This window comes from Pelobates fuscus, chromosome 3 (assembly GCF_036172605.1).
Source record: "Pelobates fuscus isolate aPelFus1 chromosome 3, aPelFus1.pri, whole genome shotgun sequence".
In the NCBI taxonomy this organism is placed as follows: domain Eukaryota; kingdom Metazoa; phylum Chordata; class Amphibia; order Anura; family Pelobatidae; genus Pelobates; species Pelobates fuscus.
In genome coordinates, this window is record NC_086319.1 from 380,677,585 (window position 1) to 380,700,644 (window position 23,060).

The window sequence follows — 23,060 nt, forward strand, 5'->3', positions numbered from 1 at the left end:
CACGAAGGGACCCTATTGCTCCTAGAGGTATGTAACTGCTTTTTCAATGGAAGCACGGGGCTAGGGACGACAACTAAATAGTGTATTTATTTCTAATGTTGCAGTGTTCCTTTTTAGAGTTCCTTCCCCAGTCTTTGTAAAACAGGTAGTGGCTCCAACAATCTATAGTTTTAATGAGTTTAATCCCCAAGCAGGACTTTATGGCCACAGCAAGTTTATGGGAGTTTTAATTCTGTTGTCTGGTGACTCCAACCGATATTCTTGCCCATATCGATAGATGCCATTCAAACAGTACCTAAAACTATTCTCTAGAGTTCTCTAGAATTTCTTTCTTTTTTTTTCTTCGTAGTATTTCTAAGAGAATGTGTGAGGAATGCCATGAGAAATACAAATGCTACATTTGATAACCTTAACACAAATTATCTGGCCTTTTGTGAACATGCAGTATAGACGTGAATCGAGATACACACTGTGTATGCAAGGTTTATCGAATAAACTGGATTTTCGGGTTAATCTTCATTCTGTGAACAAACAATGAATGAGCTGCATGCTTTCTAGTGTAAAAAGAAAGAATTACCCTTTATCTATCCCCCTTTCCAAAAAGGTAGTTATTGATAATTTTGATTCTGCATTCTTAAAACAAGGGGCTGAACCATAGGCTCCCATGGGACATAGATAAGTGTCAAACTGTTTGAAACTGATTTGACTCTTCACAGCGGGTCGGCGTCCAGAGACTCCTTTTACCAAAACATACATCACAAACAGACATATAGTTTAACCCCAGTCTGGGGTTGTGCCTGCTACCACCATAAACACTACAATGGCATGCAGTGGTTTTGGTGTGTAGGCTTCCCTTATAATGCCACCGTATTCTTCCAAGAGAGTTGAGGCAAGGATCCACATACCAATTATAATCTGCAGGACTTTTCCAGAGCAGGCCTCTCATTATAGAACGCTCTACCCGTCTCTGCAGTCCTTCAAAAAAGGAAGATCCCTAAAAACAAAAATCTTTAGAGAAGCCTATCAACTCGCCCTTTAATTCCTCCTCCTCTACAACTTTCCACTGCTGTCTCCCATCTACTGAGCCTATCCTCCGATATATCCTAATCATTTGATTCACTCTCTTCTTTTCTGTGTGTTTGTCCCTCGTCCTTTCTGTAAACTGTTGGGCAGGGCCCTCTTCCCCTACTGTAACTGTATGTTAAATGTGTGTGTCAGAATTAAAGTACCACTATAGGCACCCACACCACTTCAGCTCAATGAAGTGGTCTGGGTGCCAGGTCCATCTAGGGTTAACCCTGCCTGATGTAAACGTAGCAGTTTCAGAGAAACTACTATGTTTACATATGGGTTAATCCAGCCTCTAGTGGCTGTCTCATTGACAGCCGCTAAAGGCGCTTCCGCGCTTCTCACTGTGAAAATCACAGTGAGAAGACGCCAACGTCCATAGGAAATCATTGAGAAATGCTTTCCTATGGACTGTTTTGAATGCGCTGATGTCGGCAGAGTGAGGAGAGTTCCCCAGCGCCGAGGGAGAAAGGTAAGGGTTTAACCCCTTCAGCCCCCTTCAGCCCAGCAGGAGTGGGACCCTGAGGGTGGGGGGTACCTAAAGATCCTATAGTGCCAGGAAAACAAGTTTGTTTTCCTGGTGCTATAGTGGTCCTTTTAATTGTGGCTCAGTTTAGCTATTTACAGTGCTGCAGAATTAATTATTAATATTTTTATATATATATATATATATATATATATATATATAATTTTTTTTTTTTTTTTTTTTTTTTTTTTTTTTTATATATATAATCTGGCTATTCTTCCACTATTAGTGCATACTATCATGGTTATTTACTTAAGTAAGAATTCAAAGTGAATTTAAATTGTAAGGCCAGAGTAGCTGAATGGATAGCATAGGTGACTTAGAGAATTGTTCCAGTTTGGCTATTTGTACTTTAAATTTGGAATTTTTACTGTACTTAATAACCCTGCCAGTAACTTTAACACCCATAGTGCCCTGTGCGTTCGCACACACGTACATCACCCTGGAAGGCTGTGAGCATGCATTTATGCTGCATTTTCCAAGCGATGGTTTGGTGTTCCCGTAGCATCATCGATCAATACATAGCCCACACCTGGAGGTGCTGCGGAGGTAAGTACACATACCCCAGTAAAATCTTCAATAGAAATAGCTGGATTGAGGGATTAAGGAACTGTCACTAAAAGTGAAATGATAGTTCCTCTTTAAATTTACACATAATTTCCAACACCCCGAGGGCAGATCTCCTGATGGAGCTATGTGACGGAGTTATGTCAGGGATGCGGCCGAGTGATTTCAAAACCAGCCATGCAGCATACTGTATAGATACCAGGACTCGGAAACCAGATTCTTCACATATTCCTGATACCGAACACACTGGGTGTTCAATGGATTATGTGTGGAGTCATTCTTTCTCTGGGTACGAAGCATTCATATATAAAACTATGGTTGTTTATTTAAAAATACACAATTTTGACTATACCTGGCACATGTCCTGATATCTACATGTACACCCGGAGGCAGATTATTTGTATTTTGCAGGTTACAAGACCAAGTTTTGTAGAATGCAAACGTTATTTATAATAATAATAATATTACTATTTATATAGCACCAACATATTCCATAGCGCTTTACAATATTATAGGAAGGAGATGAAAAGCAACAGAAGGGTCCAGCTGGGAAATTGTGTTTATAAGAGTGTTTCCAAACCACTAAAGTCACTTGTTTCTTTAGTAAAATGAAGCCCAGTTAAAGTACATAGAATATAGGAATTGAAAAGTAAAACCCCTTTCCATCATATGATCTATCTGGGAAATCCGCTAACGCATGCTGTAGATAAAAGACTGTCTTAAATTGCCGTGCTTCCTAACCCCTGTGTTGGGACCCAATAACCCCAGTGATTGGAATGAGTACGTCCTATCCTTTCTTCCTTTTTTATTTTTTAATTTTTTTTTATTGATTTTAAACTAATAATTCAAGAATTCTAATACTGATAAAATAATAGTTACAAAATTATGTTTAGAATAGTACTGTGAGGCAGTAGCCCATATTCCTCTCTATATTAGTGGTCCAGGGGGCAATTGCACCTCTGCCCTCTTTGCCAGCCATCCTTGAACACCACATTTATTGCAAAGTAGATCCTTTTAGTGGTGTGAAAAGCCTAGTGAAGGGTTTGTTTTTAAGATTTTGTATTAATATCTGCCGTATTCAATTTTAAAATGCATACGCAAAACTACAATTCAACAATGGGTTTCAAAATGAATACCATGTGGGTAATCTGAGTCCCTGGCAAAAACGATCTAGCCAGCATTGGAACAGACGGGCAGAGAGGACTAACTGGCTCTCAGATAGTCTCGCTCTCCTAGTACGGGTTACAGGAGTGGTTTAAACATACGTACATATTACTGATCACTTTTCCAGTTTATTTAGAAAGGGTGGGACCATTGACTAATCTGTCATACTTCAACAATGGCAAGCTTTGCTGACTAACCTGTGGCCTTATGTGACCACCCCACTGTTTAAATAGGGGGCTTAGAATAAAAATGCACGATCTGGGGCTGTAATAACTGAAATATACATGGCAGCCTGTGTTTTTGCCAATGCAGCCCACACGTGTGCATTTTAGATCAGAATGGATCGTATCAGTCTAAACCAGCCCCATGGCAACAGCCGAGAGGGGAATAAAACCATGAACCCGAATAGAGAAAATAATGTGTATGTATTTTAGCATGTTTGTTAATCTCTTTTTAAAATCTAAAATGTGTTTTTTTTTTTTTTTGTTTTTTTTTTTAATGTAGTATTGGTTTTTCTTAAAAAATTTCCCATGATTCGTATTTTTATAGTCTCTATGTAGGTAAAAAAAAAAACCAAATAAGGAAATAAGCAGCAACGCACATTATTGCATCTTATGAATATTTTATTTGTGGCTGGTTAGCACATGACTCGAGTCAAAACCTGAATATCATCTTTTCGAGTAATACGTCTTCTATTCTATGTATAACATGTTGCCATTTGTTTTGAATTGTGAATATTTCTATCCTATAAACCCATCATAACTTTATGGTTGACCTTCTGTCCGATATTACACCTTGCCTCTTCCTTTTAACCCACCAAAACTAATCCATGTAAAACAACAATAGCTTTATTGCTAATTATTGTGGGGTTTTTTTTTTGTTTTGTTTTTAATAAAACCTACTAATTTAGGGCCAAGGAGCTTATTGTTAGTTCACCAACAAAAACCTCAGGAAATGGCGACAAATGCTAAAAAAAAAAAAAGAAAAAGAAATAAAACATAATGGACAGTCAGGAAGAAGGGCATTAGGTGAATTGTTAGAAATAGTAGAGGAAGAGCGCCAAGCACTAGAGATATGACATGTAGAGTCTGGTACATGCTGGATCAGGAGCAGTATGGTATCAACGTGCTGGGAAGAGTGCCAAGCACTAGAGACATATCAGCATAAACAGGCTAAGAGGTCAGACATATACAGCTTTTCCAGGAAAAGGGCCAAGATAGGTATAAGTGACTTGTTAACTTGAGGAAGGAGATAAGGTTGGGTAAATACTCTCTGCAATAAGCTGTTCTGGTGCTTACAGTGCCCCTGGCTTGGCAGTGTATCTGTGTAATGTTTGCCCACCAACAAAAATCTGTGTTATTTACTTAGATTAGTATTTGATTTAGCAACATCTATAAAAAAAATTATATGTATTAAGGCCTTTTGGCCTGTAATTGTGGGAGGGGCGTATGACTCACCTTCTACCTACTTAAGGGACACCCCTTACCTGGCTCCATACCGTCCGAGGTCAGCGCTGCATCCTGAATCCACTTCCGGTTCACGGACGGCGCCATCTTGCTTTCGGGGAAACTCTGCGTTTCGTTGGTGTTAGCGGTGTCCAGGAACTCCTTTCAGGTCTTTCCTCCCGGCCAGCCACGCACAAAAACCCGGTCTTCATTGTTGATTGAGTCCTCAGGTCTTCAAAAACGTAAGTCCGTCGCCCGGATCACTTCCCACGGCGTCACGATTTTTCACGGCCTTACTTTACGGCCAAGTCACAGGCGAATTAACCCTCTGGTTTCCGGAAACCTAGGTACCGTGTATGTAGCAATCGTATGCATCCTTATTCAGTATTCACAGTATGTTACCATGTTTCTATTTATCCTTATAAAATTTTCTGTACTTGGCAATTATCCTGGTAAATAAGTTTAATTTTAGTCTTTTATTAAGTACCTCTGTATATATATTTTCATATTGATACTTCATCTATTTTATACATACACACACACACACACAGACTGTATTTTATATACATATGATGTTTAAGCATATCCTCCCTATTCATGTGTTATAAATTATACTTAAGTGAGGGCTCAGATATATTATTAAATTAGGATATATTAGTATAACATCCTGTTATACAACAGTTATGGTTAGCCTACATTACGGCTCCTTTTTCTGTCATGCTCGTACACATACCACAAGCTCAAGGACACAGTCCTATTTTCTAAGAGTATAATGGAGATGTTATTACAACCATGTACACTACGATTACATGGCACTAACTATTCAGGCCATTTCTTATCATACTCATACGCAATACCACGAGTATATAAGAACACGGTCCTACCTTCCACAGAGGGTTTCGGGTTGAATCACACGCTTGGTTCAACCTCTCATACGTCACAACATTTTCTGCATAGATTGTCATTTCACATAATTTCACATGGCATTTACAAACTCAGGCCTTTTCTTGACACACTCAGACGACGTAACACGAGTATTCAAGAACACGGCATATACGTCTCACAAGACTTTCGGTTTTGAATCACACGTTCTGGTTCTTACATTCATACGTCACTTTACAGCAACATTTATGATTCTGCATATTGTCATTTTCACATTAAAAGCCCCTTACAGGGGGCGGAGCCTGGACACCGAGACGAGCAGACGCGTCTGAAGTGTGCTCCTGCTCGACGGGCTGAAAAAGGGAAAATTACAGCGGCCATAAGGCCCAAGGAACCTCGAGGGTGCACCTCTCATATTTGGGGGACATCGCAAACCAGAAAGACACCACCCCGGGGCCCGCCGGACCTGGGAAAGCAAAGATGAGTCTGCGGCCTACTGGGCCTGGGGGAAGACGGGCGCTCCCCTCGGCGCCGGGGCAATTAAGCGACAGCACAGCGGACTACCCCCCCCCCCTTTGGACCGGTGGGGGATATCCCGGTCCCCGCTGGACCAATCGATCAGACCAAACAGCGGACAATCGAACGATACAGCATGCAGGGTCTTCAGGCCACCAGAGCTCTACCAAAATGGCCGCCTGGCACAGACCTCAAAAACGGAGCACCCACCCCAATCCACTTACACCGCAACATGACAACCTTGACTGGCTCTGCACCAGGCTATGGGACATGCTGCACAGCCGGGGATCAACATACCGCCAGGCAGAAACACTAGTGGCCTCATGGATCAGACCGGCGGCACGACGCAGCCACTACAGGTGCATACCCCGAGCCTCCAAAGCGGCGATCCGGCAACGCAGACTCCAGCAGTCCTCCCGGCGAGAAAGGACGCCATGTCCACCTGACGTACGTCCCTACCTGCTAACACGCAAACCTGGGACTACCACACAAGCCCCATGTGCGGGCAATCAGAACCAGTGTAACAGAACCCAACTCAACACCGTCATTGCGGCAGCAAGAGGGTCTGTGCGGCTGCTCACCCCACGAGGTACAATCAGAGCCGACTTCCAGCGTGAGGGCAACAGGCCTCGAGGCACCGTAAGATGGGCTCAGAAAGGCAACACTCGAGACACGGCTCAACGCAATGGACACTACACGTATGTCATACAGAAGCCTAGCAAGGGCATCGGCTAAATTTTTGGACTCTGAGACATGGCTGCAGGACAAGACAAGTCACTGAACAGGGACACCGAAGCAAGACTGCTGGCTCAGCGGCATAAAAATATAACAGCATGAAAGCGTATATGTTTTTTCCAATATCTCAGCTGTATGTTAGCTTAGACCATAAGTGATTGATAACCTTTTTTTTTTTTTTAAGGGAAAAAGACGGAAAAAAGGAAGAAATATTAATCTATGCCTTAGCCTCAGTTACGTTACCTACTATTATGACTTTTAGTTTAAAATTATGACTCTTATTTTGACATACTGCTTATCCTGTCCAGTCGACATGTGTGCTTAACTATTTACAAATATGCAGCAACCTAAGGCAATGATCATACAGCCTAGTTAGCTAATCTACAATCCGCGTGAAGCCCAGTTACAAAACTAGCTTGTAAAAATATAGCAGCTCCATTAGAAGCTAGAGAAATAATTTAGATGGTAGGTAATCTGATGTAAAGTGCTAGCTGCATTAGAATGACCAATTCAGCAATATTGAGCTTTAAAAATCGTTTGTTTTTTATTATTATTTGCCTCCTATACTTTCACTTAGATGTTATAAATGTTTAGTTAAGCGGGATAAAAAACTCAAATGTGCATATTCTCATGCCACTGTCTAACGTGTACTGATCTTTATATACGTTGTTGTGGCGTTAGTTCACTCCATCCCAATTGTGCAGACACATGTACTTAACATAACATACTGCAGTTTAAAATGTGTCGAGCAGAAAAACGTGTTAGACTATAGAACGGTCTCACCAGATAGTTTCCCTCATGATATATATAGCCACCCACCTGGTTCAACTACTGTTTAAAACTTATTATTTAGTTCAAGCTACTGTTTAAAACGTATTATTTAGTTCAAGCTACTGTTTAACACTTATTAGAGGAGCTCCACGCTAACCTTACATGTAACCCACTGTCATCTTCTACTTAACTAGATTTGTGTTTAGCATTGTTATTCTCCTTCGTACTGCAGACCTATGACAGTGACCCAGATCTGTGACTCCTCACTCATGCAACAATACTGCGTACAGCGACACTTTACTGAGACTTTACCCACATGCCTAGCTAGCCTCTTTAATTCATGTAAACGTGATTTCCTGTCTAGACATGTGGAACTAGCCTGTTATATTAATTTTACTAACACACTTAAACTAAACAAGAACATACACTGTAAACATATAGATCTCATTTACTTAAAAAATGTTGTGCTGTTTCACAACTGCCATGATGATGTCTGTCTCTACTGTCATTATTGTACTTGCCCTTGCTGTCGTGGCTGTGCAAGCTCTTTTGTTATAACATGCACTACAAAAATAAAGAATTAAAAAAAAAATAAAAAAAAATAAAAGCCCCTTACATTCCCAGATCAGTTTAGTGACATGCATATCATCTGATCACCTTCCATATATACACATTACACGGCCAATCCCCTGCTGCCAGGTATCGGACTCAGCATAACGCTTGTCACCAAGCATGGGCAGTCATGTCACTATCCTACTCATAGACTTTTACACCTCCCACACATACTGCTAGAAGCCATAATCCCAGCCTATACAGATTACACAGGTCTCACGGGATCCATTCTCACTCTATCCCTTTTTAGGTTTATCCAGGTTTTCATACCTGTCGATTCTCAAAACTTTATACATACTACCAGGTACGTAAGCCTGCTCACGCTGTAGTTCACATACGTTTCATTCTTCTAGGCCATAGAGTACTGGCAAGTTAGGGGTATAGGCCCAAATAGGTATCTCCCTTCTTGGCATTTCTGCCTATCGTTTAGTGGTCCGCGAGGCCAACACCCCGCCTCCAAGTCTCGGAGGCAAACGCCATCGGGCCACACGTGAGTTAGCCGCCTCGCAATATTTATAGAGAGGGCCTCACCTGTCACTCCCTCCCCCTGTTTTCTTTTACTATCACCGAGAGGCCTACGATTCCTGCCACTACGACGGGTGGCCTCAATAACCCCTCGCGCCAACTCATAGACAGAGCCTCTCATAGCCACTTGGCAACTAGCAGGGCCTCACCTGTCACCAAAGAACAAGATTAATGGTTTCGCCTTACCCGGCATAATTAGCCTGCCAGTACATCCCCTAGGATTTTTCCAAAGTGTCTGGCGCATTCTCACAGTACGGGACAAGGTCCAACTGGAGCGAGATTGATACTGTCATTTTCTGCAGACACTTTGCAGGTTTGAGAACACCGGCCCGTGCATACTGCTCCTCCATGGCCATACTGCCAATTTTGTCCTACCACTGCAAACGAACCTACTACCTCACAGGGCACTGGTTCCGCTGGTTCAGCAGAGGAAACGCCCAAAGATAAACTGGGTCGTCCTATCAAGTTTTTGGGAAAATCCCAAATATGTAATAATTTCAATGTCTGTGCATGTAATTACAGTGGATGTAGGTTATTGCATATATGTTCAAACATGCTTTAGAGCACAGGCGAAAACTATGTGTCCAATTAAAATGTACCCTAAGCAATACTTAACGGATATAAAGGGAAATCTTCCCACAAACAAAGATTTATCATCGATCTGTCTGCACCTCACACCTCTGCCAATAATCACGCCATTACGGCTATCATGCAGGCAGGTGTCGGAGCACGGCTCAGCAAGACTGACATAACACATGCTTTCAAATTATTGCCTATCCACCGTACACTATGGCACCTGCATGGCATTAAGTGGGCCGGGCACTACTATTTTTTCTCACGTTTAACGTTTGGTTCAAAAGTAGTCCGGCCTTTTTCGACGTATTCGCCGAAACACTATGCTGATTATTGTTAAATGTAGCCAGATGCCCTACAGTTATACACTACTGGATGATTTCTTACTGATCGAAGAGAATATTTCTCCACCCAGTAGCCTCATAGAAACCATCAGTTTTTTTAAACAGGTGGGCGTCCCAGTTTCCCCCCACCAAAACCGAAGGACCAGATACAGTTATCACTTTCCTAGGAATCATACTAGACTCAGCCACAGCCAGCAAGCCAGCCTGCCACACACCAATATAGAGAACATTCTTACCAACATCAACCTATACTTACACCTCGGTACTTGCAACCGCAAGAATTACATCTCTACTTGGGTCACTAAATTTTGCCATGCGCATTATACCCCAAGGCCGGGCTTTCATCTCACGACTCCTAAACATGTTCCCACTGTTTAGCATGATGCACACAGGTTACCCCTGGATACCCAGGCCACGGCAGACCTACTTATGTGGAGAAACTTTTAACCACCTGGAATGGGAGAAGCATGTTTCCCCCTGAATTGTCTGACTCTTCACCTACCATCTGGTCAGACGCGGGTCTACCACAGGTTTCGCAGTAATTTACGGGAATGAATGGCTTTGGGGTAGTTGGCCTCCAGAGGTTCAGGACCTGGAGAGTTTTTCCAACTACTTCAGCTCTATTTGAGATATATCCCATTGTGGCAGCTGCCGTGACATGGGGGCATCTATGGGCAGGTTCGTCAGTACGTTGCTACTCAGACAACCAAGCAACGCACCACATCATAAACAAAGGTCGATCCAAATCACTGACCATTATGAGGTTCTTGAGGAAACTCACCTGGCTGGCCGCGTGTCACAATTTTTTCTTGTTTTGTGTGCATGTCCCAGGTGTATACAACACGGCTGCTGACCATTTGTCTTGTTTCAATTTACAGGCTTTTCGACAAATACTTCCGTCAGCTGCACGCACAGCCACGACCACTCCACCTTTCCACCAACTAGTCATGGACTAGACGCTATAATGCAACATAGCAGGACATTGTCACAATTAGCGCTATCCGCCAATACCCGGAAGACCTATGACAGGGCTTTCCTTCTATTCAAAAGATTTCTGTCATCACACAATATCGCACAACCTTTCATTATGACATCCTTGTTGGGTTTTGCTTCCTTTTTGCCACCTCAAACTCAAATTATCATACAACACAATCAAGCTATATCTAACAGGCATACAACATCACATGTTAACATTACAAACCAATCAACACAAGTTTCATGTCCTCCTACCAGATCACAAATATCCTTAGGGGTATTCAGAGATCCGAACCCCCACGTACTGCGCAAAGGCTACCCATAGACGTCAATATTTTCAAAGATCTATCCAAACTACTAGATTTAAAACCCTTTGCCAACAACACAAACCTTGTTATTAAAACCGCCATCTATATGGCTTTTTATGGGTTTTAAGACCAAGAGAATTTACCGCCATCTACACAACCCAGTCCACTCACATTCTGCTTCACTCACACTTAACAAAACACATGGATTACTATATCTTGCCTCTGCATCACTCCAAAACCAATCAACACGCACCTCCGGTAGAGGTTAGATACTATCCTACCCACAACGAGTGGTGCCCCGTCACATTACTGGACACATATACCCAGGTTTTACAAGCATCACCATCTCAACCACTTTTGTCTACAAGGTTCGGTACTCACTACCACCACCTTCATGACCCACGTCAGGTCATTACTTACACAACTAGGCCTAAAAGCAAATAACTATTCGGGCCACTCCTTCCGCTTAGGAGCAGCCACTACAGCGCTGGAAGTCCTCTGCATACTCTAGATACACACCTAACCCAGTACAAGAAGTTAGAGATGCCTTTCAAGATATGTCTGGTTAAAGTATGTATATTGCTCGTTTCGTAATAAATTTTGATTTTCTACTTTTGCCCTCTTTATTTACAGGTCTACCTCATCGTCGGTTCCGGCACACCACAACCGACTTGCTCTTGTAATACCATCCCACACCTAACAGTGTTTGTATCTTCTGTACTATCAGGAGCCCTTAACACAAGTATTAAGGCCTTTTGGCCTGTAATTGTGGGAGGGGCGTATGACTCACCTTCTACCTACTTAAGGGACACCCCTTACCTGGCTCCATACCGTCCGAGGTCAGCGCTGCATCACCCTCCCACCCACTCCTCTTTATCAACTCCTTTTTCTTACATTTCTTCTAGGTGGGCCCTCTTTATTTACAGGTCTACCTCATCGTCGGTTCCGGCACACCACAACCGACTTGCTCTTGTAATACCATCCCACACCTAACAGTGTTTGTATCTTCTGTACTATCAGGAGCCCTTAACACAAATATATATATATATATATATATATATATATACATATATCGGCTGCATTAGTAAACATACAGCCTACAGGTACAGAATATAGATATATGTATTCTTTTTTATTTATTTTTATTTTTATAACTACTGATCCTGCATCCTTTGTATTTAGAATGAGAAGCTTGTGTGAATGTTTGTACAGTGCTGTGTACGTGATAGACTGATGATTGCATTTATAACTGTATACCAGACTAGGTGTCTTAAGACAACGGGTGGAGCTGGGGATTATCTTTCCTAATCATGGTAATTACATTTTATTTGTTCAGTGGCAATCTATTCTACAGCTCTGTACAAACAGTAGATAAAAAAATAGTTCCATCTGGTCTACTCATTTCCCTATCCAATGCGCATGCTATTCCGCTCTTGCTGATTGGCTGGCGCAGTTCTCCAGTCTGATCAGCTCTTGTCATGGAGTATAGTCTGCGGATAACCGTGTGGATGTGCAAAGATCAATGTCTGTTTTATAGCTCGCTGGCAGCCAAAGTATTTTAACGCTTGCTATAACTTTTTTTTTATTTTTTATTTATTAAGCCACTTTAAATCCCTTGACGTGCCTGTATTTTTTCTAGCATACCACCCCTATCCTTTATCTGCTTCCAGCTATACATATTTAGGGCTATTGCTTTCTTTTGAAATGAACAGGTACACAGTAAGCACGTGGGCTGTGCTCTCCAGGTCTGGGCCATCAGATAATGTGACCGTGTGTAAAGTTATAGGATTTATTGTGTATATATTGTGATATAGACTGCGACAAAAGGAAAGGAACTTGCATGAAAAAGTTGCTTGGCCACTGGTCAGTTAATAAATATATAATTCTATAATTTTTATTTATTTTTTTTCCTGACCAAAAAACTGACTGTTTTTATAGGAATATGTTTTGTTACAATAACATTTCAAATGTTAGAAACCGTACATTGCATTTGCTGGAATTATTTATAAATTCTAGTCTGCCGTAAAACCTTTAGAAAAAAGTCCACATTTCTTTAGGATATAAAAAATCGGGACAGTCTTACAGCAAGCATGAAAATAAAGGAGCTCAGACTGCTGATATCTAAAATCTCTCCTTTGTTAAAACTGGGGTGCTGAGGAGGAATATTTGTATCGGCCCCCAAAAACAACACTGGCTACTGATCTGTATATTGAGCTAGGTGACTTATTCTGTAAGATTCTAACCGCTCCAGTGAGTGTCAGATGCCTAACCTCTTAATCACAACAGATGAGTAAGTGACTTTTTCTGTCTTTCTGTTCTTATTGAAGACCCACCTTCAGCTAACATGGCAATAGGTGGATATCTTATTTCACCGGATCATTAAAGTTCAGCCACATACCGTAATGTCACTTTAAAGAGAATATAGTGTCCATTATGCTAGCAAATACATAAATGGAAATTTTAATATACTAAATAACGTTTTCCTCTTCATGTACTATACTGCTGGCATAGCAATAAAGGCTTCAAGTGATGTTGGATGCCTTCAACAATGTTGTAGCATCCCATAATACCTACTGTACACCTGCGCACTAGGAATCGTGGGATATGGATAGCATTATATGGGAGCTTCAGGAGTCTATGTTGGTTGAGGGGGAAGTGGGGTTAAGGTGTGTGTGTGTGTGTGTGTGTGTGTGTATGATATATATATATATATATATATATATATATATATATATATATATATATATATATATATATATATATATATATATATATATATATATATATATATATATATATATATATGCACTCCACCTTCCTTGATGTACTTGCCCGGTGCTTATCAGCAAACAGATACAGCCAAAAGTACAAGATAGCACTCCAGGGACTTCCAAGTCGAATGAATAAAACTTAGCTTTTATTAGCTCAAAATAAAAATCAACGTTTCAGTCTGTATCACAGACTTTCATCAGGATCCTGGGACATGAACACAGGCAGCGGTGTTTGGTTGTAGAGTGTATGGAACTAAAATTGGACACCGCTAAGACTTCCATACCCAAATATGTTCGGCACTATTTACACGAATGAAGCGGCATTCGGTAAGTACATTATTCGAACCACAGATACTCTGGAAACATTCCCAAACTCTTATTTGTATATAAAAACTGTGTATTTGATATTCCTGAAATAGACAGACTGCAAAGCCTGATTTCGTGGAACTATTTTGGGCTGGCGCATCTCGTGTTGAGATATATATATCTGTGTTAGTATGTGCCAGTGTGTGTTTCTGGCACATAGTGGCACACAGATACAGACACACACATACACATGCACACTGACACACACACACACACATCTTGACTCACAAATACACACGCACACACTTAGATACACACACTAGCACCCTCCGATACACACATGGTCATATACACACACTCCGATATATATATATATATATATATATATATATATATATATATATATATATATATATATATATATATATATATACACACACACACTGATATACACTGGCACATACATACACACACATACTGACATATATACACACACACTCAGATACACAGTGACACATACACATACTCTTTGACAGACACAAATGCAAACACTTATACACTCTCATTGACACACATACAAATTCCTTAAAAGAAACACACAATTTATTTATCTTTTTAAATTCCACTCCACTCAGCCTCCCTACCTTAGGGAGTGCTGGCACGCAGTCTCTATTTCCCTGCAGTCCAGTGGGGCTGCTGTGCTTGGGAGCTGGCGTGCAGGCGGCGAGGGAGCAGTGATCTTCCTGCACAGCTCCATCGCGCACCTTTTAGTGATGCCGAAGTAACATCATATTCCTTCTCCCTGCTCACTGCTGTGCGCGCCGCCGTTTTGTTTCCCTACATTTTGTCGGAACCCCAGGGTTTCGTGGAACACCAATTGGGAAACGCTGGAGTAGTTGTATAACTTCTTGGAATGGAACACCTTCCTTCTGTGTGCACTTCTCAGGGGGAGAAGTTCGTGAAAATGTCACAATCAGGTGGAATGTTTAAAAATTGGAGTACTTGCCAATGGAATTTACCAGCTGATTACAAGCAAGTGTTTCTATGGTGACTGCATTTTTAGAATTTTGAACGAATATTCTGCATCATAACAATGTAGATGTTTATGTGATACCTGTCCTGGTAGCTGGTTTGTGTATTCTAGGTATCACCTGTCCATATGTGAAAGGGTTTGTAAATGTTTTTACTCTGACTTCACAGATGGCGTCTGCAAATGACACCCGCCAGCACCAGAAAGATGCTGCAGATCAAAGCTTTGACTATATGTTCAAACTCCTCATCATCGGTAACAGCAGTGTGGGTAAAACCTCATTCCTCTTCCGCTACGCCGATGATTCCTTCACATCCGCCTTCGTCAGCACTGTGGGCATAGACTTCAAGGTGAAAACTGTTTATAGGAACGAGAAGAGAGTCAAACTGCAGATCTGGGTAAGGAGTTGAAGTGTGATTGGGGTTCTTAAAAATCCTGAAACAAAAAGGAATTACCGTATATACTCGAGTATAAGCCGACCCGAATATAAGCCGAGGCCCCTAATTTACCCCAAAAAACTGGGAAAACGTATTGACTCGAGTATAAGTATAAGACTAGGGTGGGAAATGCAGCAGCTACTGGTAAATTTCTAAATAAAATTGGATCCTAAAAAAATTATATTAATTGAATATTTATTTACAGTGTGTTTATATAATGAGTGCAGTGCGTGTGTGTGTATGAGTGCAGTGTGTGTTTGTGTATGTGTTGCAGAGCCTTGGTGGGGGGTGGGCATTTTTATTATTATTTTTTAAATTATTATTTTAGTATTTTTTTAGTAGTGTTTTTTTTTTAATTATTAATATTTTATTAAATTTTTATTAATTTTTTCGTCCCCCCCCTTGTTAGCTGGCCAGGGAGTGGGGGCTCTCACTCCCTGGTGGTCCAGTGGTGTGCACTGTGTAGGAGGGGGGCTGGCAGAGCTGTAACTTACCTCTCCTGCAGCTCCCTTCTCCTCCGCGCCGGTCCAGTCAGCTACCCTGTCAGCTCCCAGTGTAAGTCTCGCAAAAGCCGTGCTATGACCACCCCCGGCTCTCGCGAGACTTACACTGTGACTTGCAGAGGGAGCTGACCGGACCGGTGCGGAGGAGAAGGGAGCTGACGGGAGCTGCAGGAGAAGTAAGTAAGAGCTTCCTGCCAGCCCCCCTCCTGCACAGCCCCATTGTCTATATTATGGCAATGTAAATTGCCATAATACAGACATTGACTCGAGTATAAGTCGAGTTGGGGTTTTTCAGCACAAAAAATGTGCTGAAAAACTCGACTTATACTCGAGTATATACGGTAAACAAACTTACTGGGGAGCTCAGTAACCTAATGTCAGGGACCTTTTTAGTGGGTTAAAGGGTCAGTCCCACTGGGTGCACAGTGACCTGTTTAGTAAGTTAAAATTTCATTCCACTGGAGAGCACAGTAACTTAAAGGAACACTATAGGGTCAGGAATACAAACAAAAAGGCTATCTGCCACCGACACTTTGCTCCAACATGTGTACCTCTTTTTTTTTTATAGCTGATTTAACTACTGTTAGCCTGTTATACCTCATAATTATAAAATGTGCAACTGTTTAAATATGTCAACGTTTGAATCGGAATTGCCAGCAGCTGCTATCGTGGCGCTGCAGGCGTGTTTGTAACCAATTGCACGAGAAAATAAAGAATTATTAAAAAAAAAGACTATCTGCCCCCCCCCCGAAATCCCCTTGCTGCTGGCTCTGTCCCTGATCTGTCTCCTTGGCTGACATCATCAGAAGTGTTGTTCTGAGCCAATCACATAGCTTTCCCATTCGATTGTCTGAGACTGTCAAGGAGGCAGCTCGGGTTCAGAGCCAGCACAGCGCTGGCCAATCAGCATCTCCTCGTAGAGATGTATTGAATCAATGCATCTCTATGAGAAAAGTTCAGTGTCTGCATGCAGAGGGAGGAGACACTAAATGGCAGTGATGCACAGTGTGAAGCACTGCCCCAGGAAGCACTTCTAGCAGCCACCATCTGAGGAGTGGCCAGTGGCGTCATCACTAGGCTGTAATGTAAAAACTGCATTTTCTCTGAAAAGACAATGTTTACTGCAAAAAGTCTGAAGGGAATGTTTCTACTCACCAGAACAAATACAATAAGCTGTAGTTATTCTGGTGACTATATTGTCCCATTAATGACAGTGACATGTTTAGTGGATTAAAGGGTCCATCCCACTGGATCCTAATCAGTGTTTATTTTCTATACAGGATACAGCTGGCCAGGAGCGGTACCGCACAATCACCACTGCATATTACCGTGGCGCAATGGGTTTCCTGCTCATGTATGATATAACCAACGTGGATTCATTCAATGCTGTGCAGGACTGGTAAATAATAATTCATACGCATATATAAATTATTTTTTTTTTTTTCTGGAAAACTTGGCTCACCTTGGCTTATATATACATATGTTCTTCTGTGGCACTCAACAAATATCAGATTTACTTGGCTTTTCTTTTAAAGCCATTCTGAGTGTTAGGTGGAGGTACTCTGCCCGTCATGTTCTGTGTCTCTTCTTACATGTATAACATTCTATATATACACACAACTCAAACGTGGGTGTACAATAAGACATTATCATTACAGTGTCAATGCTACTGATACAATATTCTTATTGACCGTTTGAATAGCCCTATATGGTCATTCCCATAGAAATTTATAAATAGAAAAAACCTTGCAACAATATATGCCACCCATGATCAATCATACCGGAGTGTGAAATGCATGCACAAAATGTTTAACCCAAAATGGAATATTCTACAACTTATTTACCAATCATCCCCCTCCCCCCCCCCCCCCCCCCCCCCCACCCTGAAGGAACAGGATTGCGTACTCCATAAACCATAGATGTTGGATAGACGCAAGGAAAAGTGGTGTGCTCTAATATGCTGTAGTAGAGGCGTTTTGCAATAGGCAGTGTCCGTCGTAGGATGGATTTATTGGGATGGGGCTGAAGATCGGCTTATGCATGGTATCTAATCATGATTAATCTTGTCCTGGAGTCACTATTAGAGATTAGCATGGTGTTACCAGGAGTGAATACTTATCTGCTATTCACCTTTTGGTGGACACCACTGTCCTTGTGGAACTGGTTTCAAGTAATAGTTTAGTAAACCAGTATTTTGGTAGGTGTCTGTAGCTATTATGTTATCTTATAGTGGATGTAACAAAAGAATCCTTATTGTGGAGATGTTTTGTTGTGTTGCAGATTATCTAAAGCTGTGTATTCACTAAGATATATATATATATATACATTCTCCTTCCAGGGCAACACAAATCAAGACCTACTCCTGGGACAATGCACAGGTCCTGCTGGTGGGGAACAAATGTGACCTGGAAGATGACAGAGTGATCCCTGCTGAAGATGGACGTCGGTTGGCTGAGGAATTGGGTATGATAAGCTAATGTCCATTATAACATGGGGATTTGAAATCTCTAAAGGGAACCCGTCCACCTGAATGCTGGACACATAGTGGGATGCCGCAGGATCCATGGCCTTTTTAAAAATATTGCTTCACTAAAATGACTTGAATGCAATGTAATTGTATGTGCAATATATTGTTTTACAATACATCCTATCACAGTTGTAGATGCTGCTGCCCCTCCTCTTTGTATAGTGTGACTCATGCAGGTCTTACACAACTGGCCTCACAAAGATCAAGAAGTTTATTAACAGTCATTCTTGAAAGAACATATAAAAAAAAAAAAAAAAAATTTGCTTACATAGAGATTTAATTTTTCATTCTGTCGTTGCCCTAATGGATTCACAGCTCGAGGTCCCAAGTCCTTGGTCATATCAGGTTACATATAAAATTCTAATTACTATTCATCTTGTAGTGCGTCCATCCAATACTAATGGTGGTGAAAATCCAGGATGTATTTTGGCCCTGCTCATTACAATAACTAATAATATCCTTTTATTCTTTCTTCCTCTTAGGGTTTGAGTTTTTTGAAGCCAGCGCAAAGGAGAACATCAACGTCAAGCAAGTATTCGAACGCTTGGTGGATGTTATCTGTGAAAAGATGAACGAGAGCTTGGAGAATGGACCAGTTCAAAGCGGGAACGCCAATCTCAGTGAGAATGCCCCCAAGGAGCAAAGCAATTGCTCCTGTTAGACAGATGTCCACATTAGCCAATGTGCCATGCCAGGGGATGCGAGTCCTGCTCTATACCAAGCTCCTTGGCTGTTTTTCTTACAAGTCAGTGCATCCTCTCTTGGCTGATTCCGACAACTGCAACACAGGAAGGGTGACTGCTCGTATAATATTGATCATGACTACTCCTGTGAAAGATGAGACTGACACTGTTACAGAAATATCCCTCAGCACACCCATTGTTACATGGACAGAACCCCCCCTAGGAGACTGCCAACAGGATCTCCAAGGGATTGGTGTAACTCATTCTATGCGGCCAACGCAGCTCTAAACTTGATACCATTGTACCCTGTGGCACCATAATGGTAGAAATGGTGTTTAATGATGCCAGAGGGTTATCTTCTTCCCACAAAGTGCCAAAGTCAAGCCCACTGTGCCCTTGAACATGATACCACTCCAACTGCCTTGCAGGGGGGCATGCAAAACTCTGCTCTGCATGCTTTTGTACAGTTGTGCATGCCCTCTCTAATGAGCTAAACACAAAGTGCTCTGTAAATGGGACAGACTCTCCATGAAGAATAAGGGCGATGTCACTTCCTCGTAAACACAGGTCCGTCTGTATGTCACGACATTCCGTTCCTGTTCCTTCATGGCTTAATAATTAAAATGTTTACATTTTAAATAAAAGGATGTTTCCTTTTATTATGCAAAGTCGCTGTGTCTGTGTGAGAAGGAAAGATCAGTGTGGTCTGATGAGAGCGGTGTGTACTGGTGTCTGTATATTAGGAGTTAGTAAGAGGTATGTGTCCTTATGACTCTGTATTATGACTTGGTAAGAGGTAAGTGTCCTGAGGACTCTCTATCAGATGTCATTTAAAGGTACATTCTAAAAATACCAGTGGAAGAAGGATGTATTTCCTGATTAACCAGAGTGAAGTCAGTCCCTCGGCTGCATTGTACGCGACATTTAAAAATGCAGTTGACTGTTTGTTTTTCATCAGTTCCTTTGGCTTTCAGTCTTTTTGTGGTTAGCTGAGTTTAAAAAAAAGAAAAAAAAAGAAAAAAGTTAACGTCCAATGAACTTTCTGTTCAGTGACATACAGCAGTCACTAGGAAATATTGAAACCCTTTGAAATATTGGCCTAAATGTGTCATCCTACCTGCCACGTCACTAATAGGGTGAACCTAGTGCTGCACAGGACATTCCAACGGCGCTGCACAGGACAATCCCTGTTGTTTGTTTTAATGCTAGTGCAGTGTGTTACAATCCCCCACTGTAACTTTTAATAAAGAACTATATTAAAAATGGGGATCCCCAGCAACTCTATAAAAGGAGAGGAAAGTTGGCAATTGCCCCCTCTCAGAACCCATGCAATGTAAGTGGGGCAGGATGGCGATTTAAATTTTTTTTTTATCTGAAATACAGGTTTAATGATTTAGAAGTTTTGGTTTGTGACAGATTAGATTGTCAGCTGTTGGTAAAACTCTGTTGAATGTTTTTTGCTTTTTTCTCTATGGGGCACACAGGGCAGTTCAATATGATCTTTAAAGGGTTACACCTGCTAAACATATGTAATGGCTAAATGAGAACACCAGAGTTTTGTGAACCAGCCTTTAGAATTATGGGAAAAATTTAGTTCACAACTGGCTGAGGCTGATATGTGTTGGAGTAGACAGTGCGTATTTGGATCTACATACTTTATATATTTGAGATGTGAGTATTGGGAGTAGGGGAGTAGGGAAGCCATGTGACAAGCAGACTCCCAGGATCTTGGGCCTGTCTGGGCTTCTAGGCTGGGGGTGCTCCAGGCAGGGAAACACAGTAATCGCAACCACAACTGTAAGAGCTTTTTAATAATGGCTTCTCCTGACTGGGAGAAATCAACAAAGTGGAGAGGGCCAAGCTTGGAATACTACTGCTGGGTTACACGTAAACATGTAGATAACTTAAAGCACTCCACGCACTCCTTGTTTTTAGCTTTAAAATAAAATAGTTTTGCTCAGACACAGTTTCTGTCCTTCTTGATAAAATTTGAAATGCAGTCTCCTGGAGTCTAGATGTCACAGAGCATTTATAAATGAAGATAAATCCCTTATTCCACTGGACTGGGGATAGGTGAAGTCCCAATTCAGCCTCCCCTTACAATTCATATTATTATTCACTGAACTCAGAAATCGAGTGAATTCAAAGCAGAATTTAGTGAGTAACCCTGAATGTCATTAAATGAACACTATAGTGTCGGGAATACAAACGTGCATTCTTGACAATATAGTTTTAATTACAGACTGGCTATTATTATTATTATTATTATTAAATTCAGAGCTGCTTTCAGATCTGTATGATTTCTAACCATCTGTATATAGAACTGTACCCCACGGTGAGTCAGAGTTCTTTAACACACATTCTCAGAATTTAGTCTTAAATGGAACATCTGCTTCTACAAAGCTCACTGTCTGAATCTTTTTATTTTTTATACAAGTGGGACTGCTTTCCCTTACGTATATCGGGTAAGTTAACAAAACTGGACAATGGGTAGAACTTAAAGCAAGGTTCCGTTTCCGTTGCCAATCAAATTTACCCAAAATCCACCAGTAAAATCAGTCAGCAGACAGAGAAGAACAAAATGGCTGCTCCCAGGTATATTGAGATCCAGCACAAACAAGAAAAAATACAACATTTAAAAGCACGAGGCAAGGAAAGGGGTATAATTAAGATTAAGGAAGCATAATTTACATAGTTACATAGCTGAAAAGAGACATGCGTCCATCAAGTTCAGCCTTCCTCAAATCTGTTTTTTGCTGTTGATCCAAAAGAAGCCCCAAAAAAAACAGTTTGAAGCACTTACAATTTTGCAACAAATTATGTAAAATCCGGTTTGTGATTAGATTTCCACACAATGGTTTGTACTTGCCCCGAATATATTTGTATAATGTTATCATATCCCCCCTCAGGCGACGTTTTTCTAAACTAAAGAGGTTTAAATTTGTTAACCTTTCTTCATAGCTGATATGATCCATTCCTTTTATTAATTTTGTAGCCGAACTCTGCAATCTTTTCTAGTGCCATAATATCCTTCTTTAGAATGGGTGCCCAAAATTGCACAGCATATTCAATATGTGGCCTTACCAGTGATTTATAAGGCAAAAGGATATTTTCATCTCGAGAATTAATGCCCTTTTTCATGCATGACAATACCTTACTGGCCATAGCCACTGCTGATTGACATTGCACATTGTTGCCTAGTCTGTTGTCTGTAACAATTCCCAAATCTTTCTCTGAAAGGAAAACCAAAAAGATGACAGAGCCGCTTTAATTCCTATCGTGTAAGGGTACGCTAGGCATTACATCATGAGTTGCACAACTATCTGTGAAACCCATGCAAAAGTACAAACAGTATATATATATATATGTGATACCTCAAAGTAAGTGACAATGGTATCTAGATATACTTATACTTATCTGATAAAGTCAAAACAGCCTCTCAAGGTCGTGGCCCAGTTCCCGACCTTTTACAACATATACATAGACACAGAGGAAAATGAGATACGGCTGTACATAATCTAGAACAGGAACAGAAAAAGATACATAGTGTGAAATGAGATACGGCTGTACATAATCTAGAACAGGAACAGAAAAAGATACATAGTGTTAAAGTGTTCTGTTCAGGCGCATTATTCACTTTGATCTTGTGAGACAAATTTATCGGGTTAGGCACCTGTTCAGGCGCATTATTCATTTTGATCTTGTGAGTACAAATTTATCGGGGCAGGCACCTGTTCAGGCGCATTATTCACTTTGATCTTGTGAGTACAAATTTATCGGGGCAGGCACCTG

At 41.1% G+C, this 23,060-nt stretch overlaps 1 protein-coding gene across 1 annotated transcript in view; it reads left to right on the top strand.

Annotated features, from left to right (window-relative positions):
* The window catches only part of RAB3D (RAB3D, member RAS oncogene family), a 40,555-nt gene extending 20,643 nt beyond the window's left edge, over window positions 1-19,912 (top strand). The window contains exons 2-5 of the mRNA XM_063449566.1: window positions 15,289-15,516; window positions 17,339-17,457; window positions 18,397-18,521; window positions 19,068-19,912. Of these exons, the coding sequence (XP_063305636.1) occupies window positions 15,289-15,516; window positions 17,339-17,457; window positions 18,397-18,521; window positions 19,068-19,246 (651 nt within the window). The 3' untranslated portion in view covers window positions 19,247-19,912. The remainder of the gene's footprint in view (window positions 1-15,288; window positions 15,517-17,338; window positions 17,458-18,396; window positions 18,522-19,067) is intronic.
* The last annotated feature ends 3,148 nt before the right edge of the window (window positions 19,913-23,060 follow it).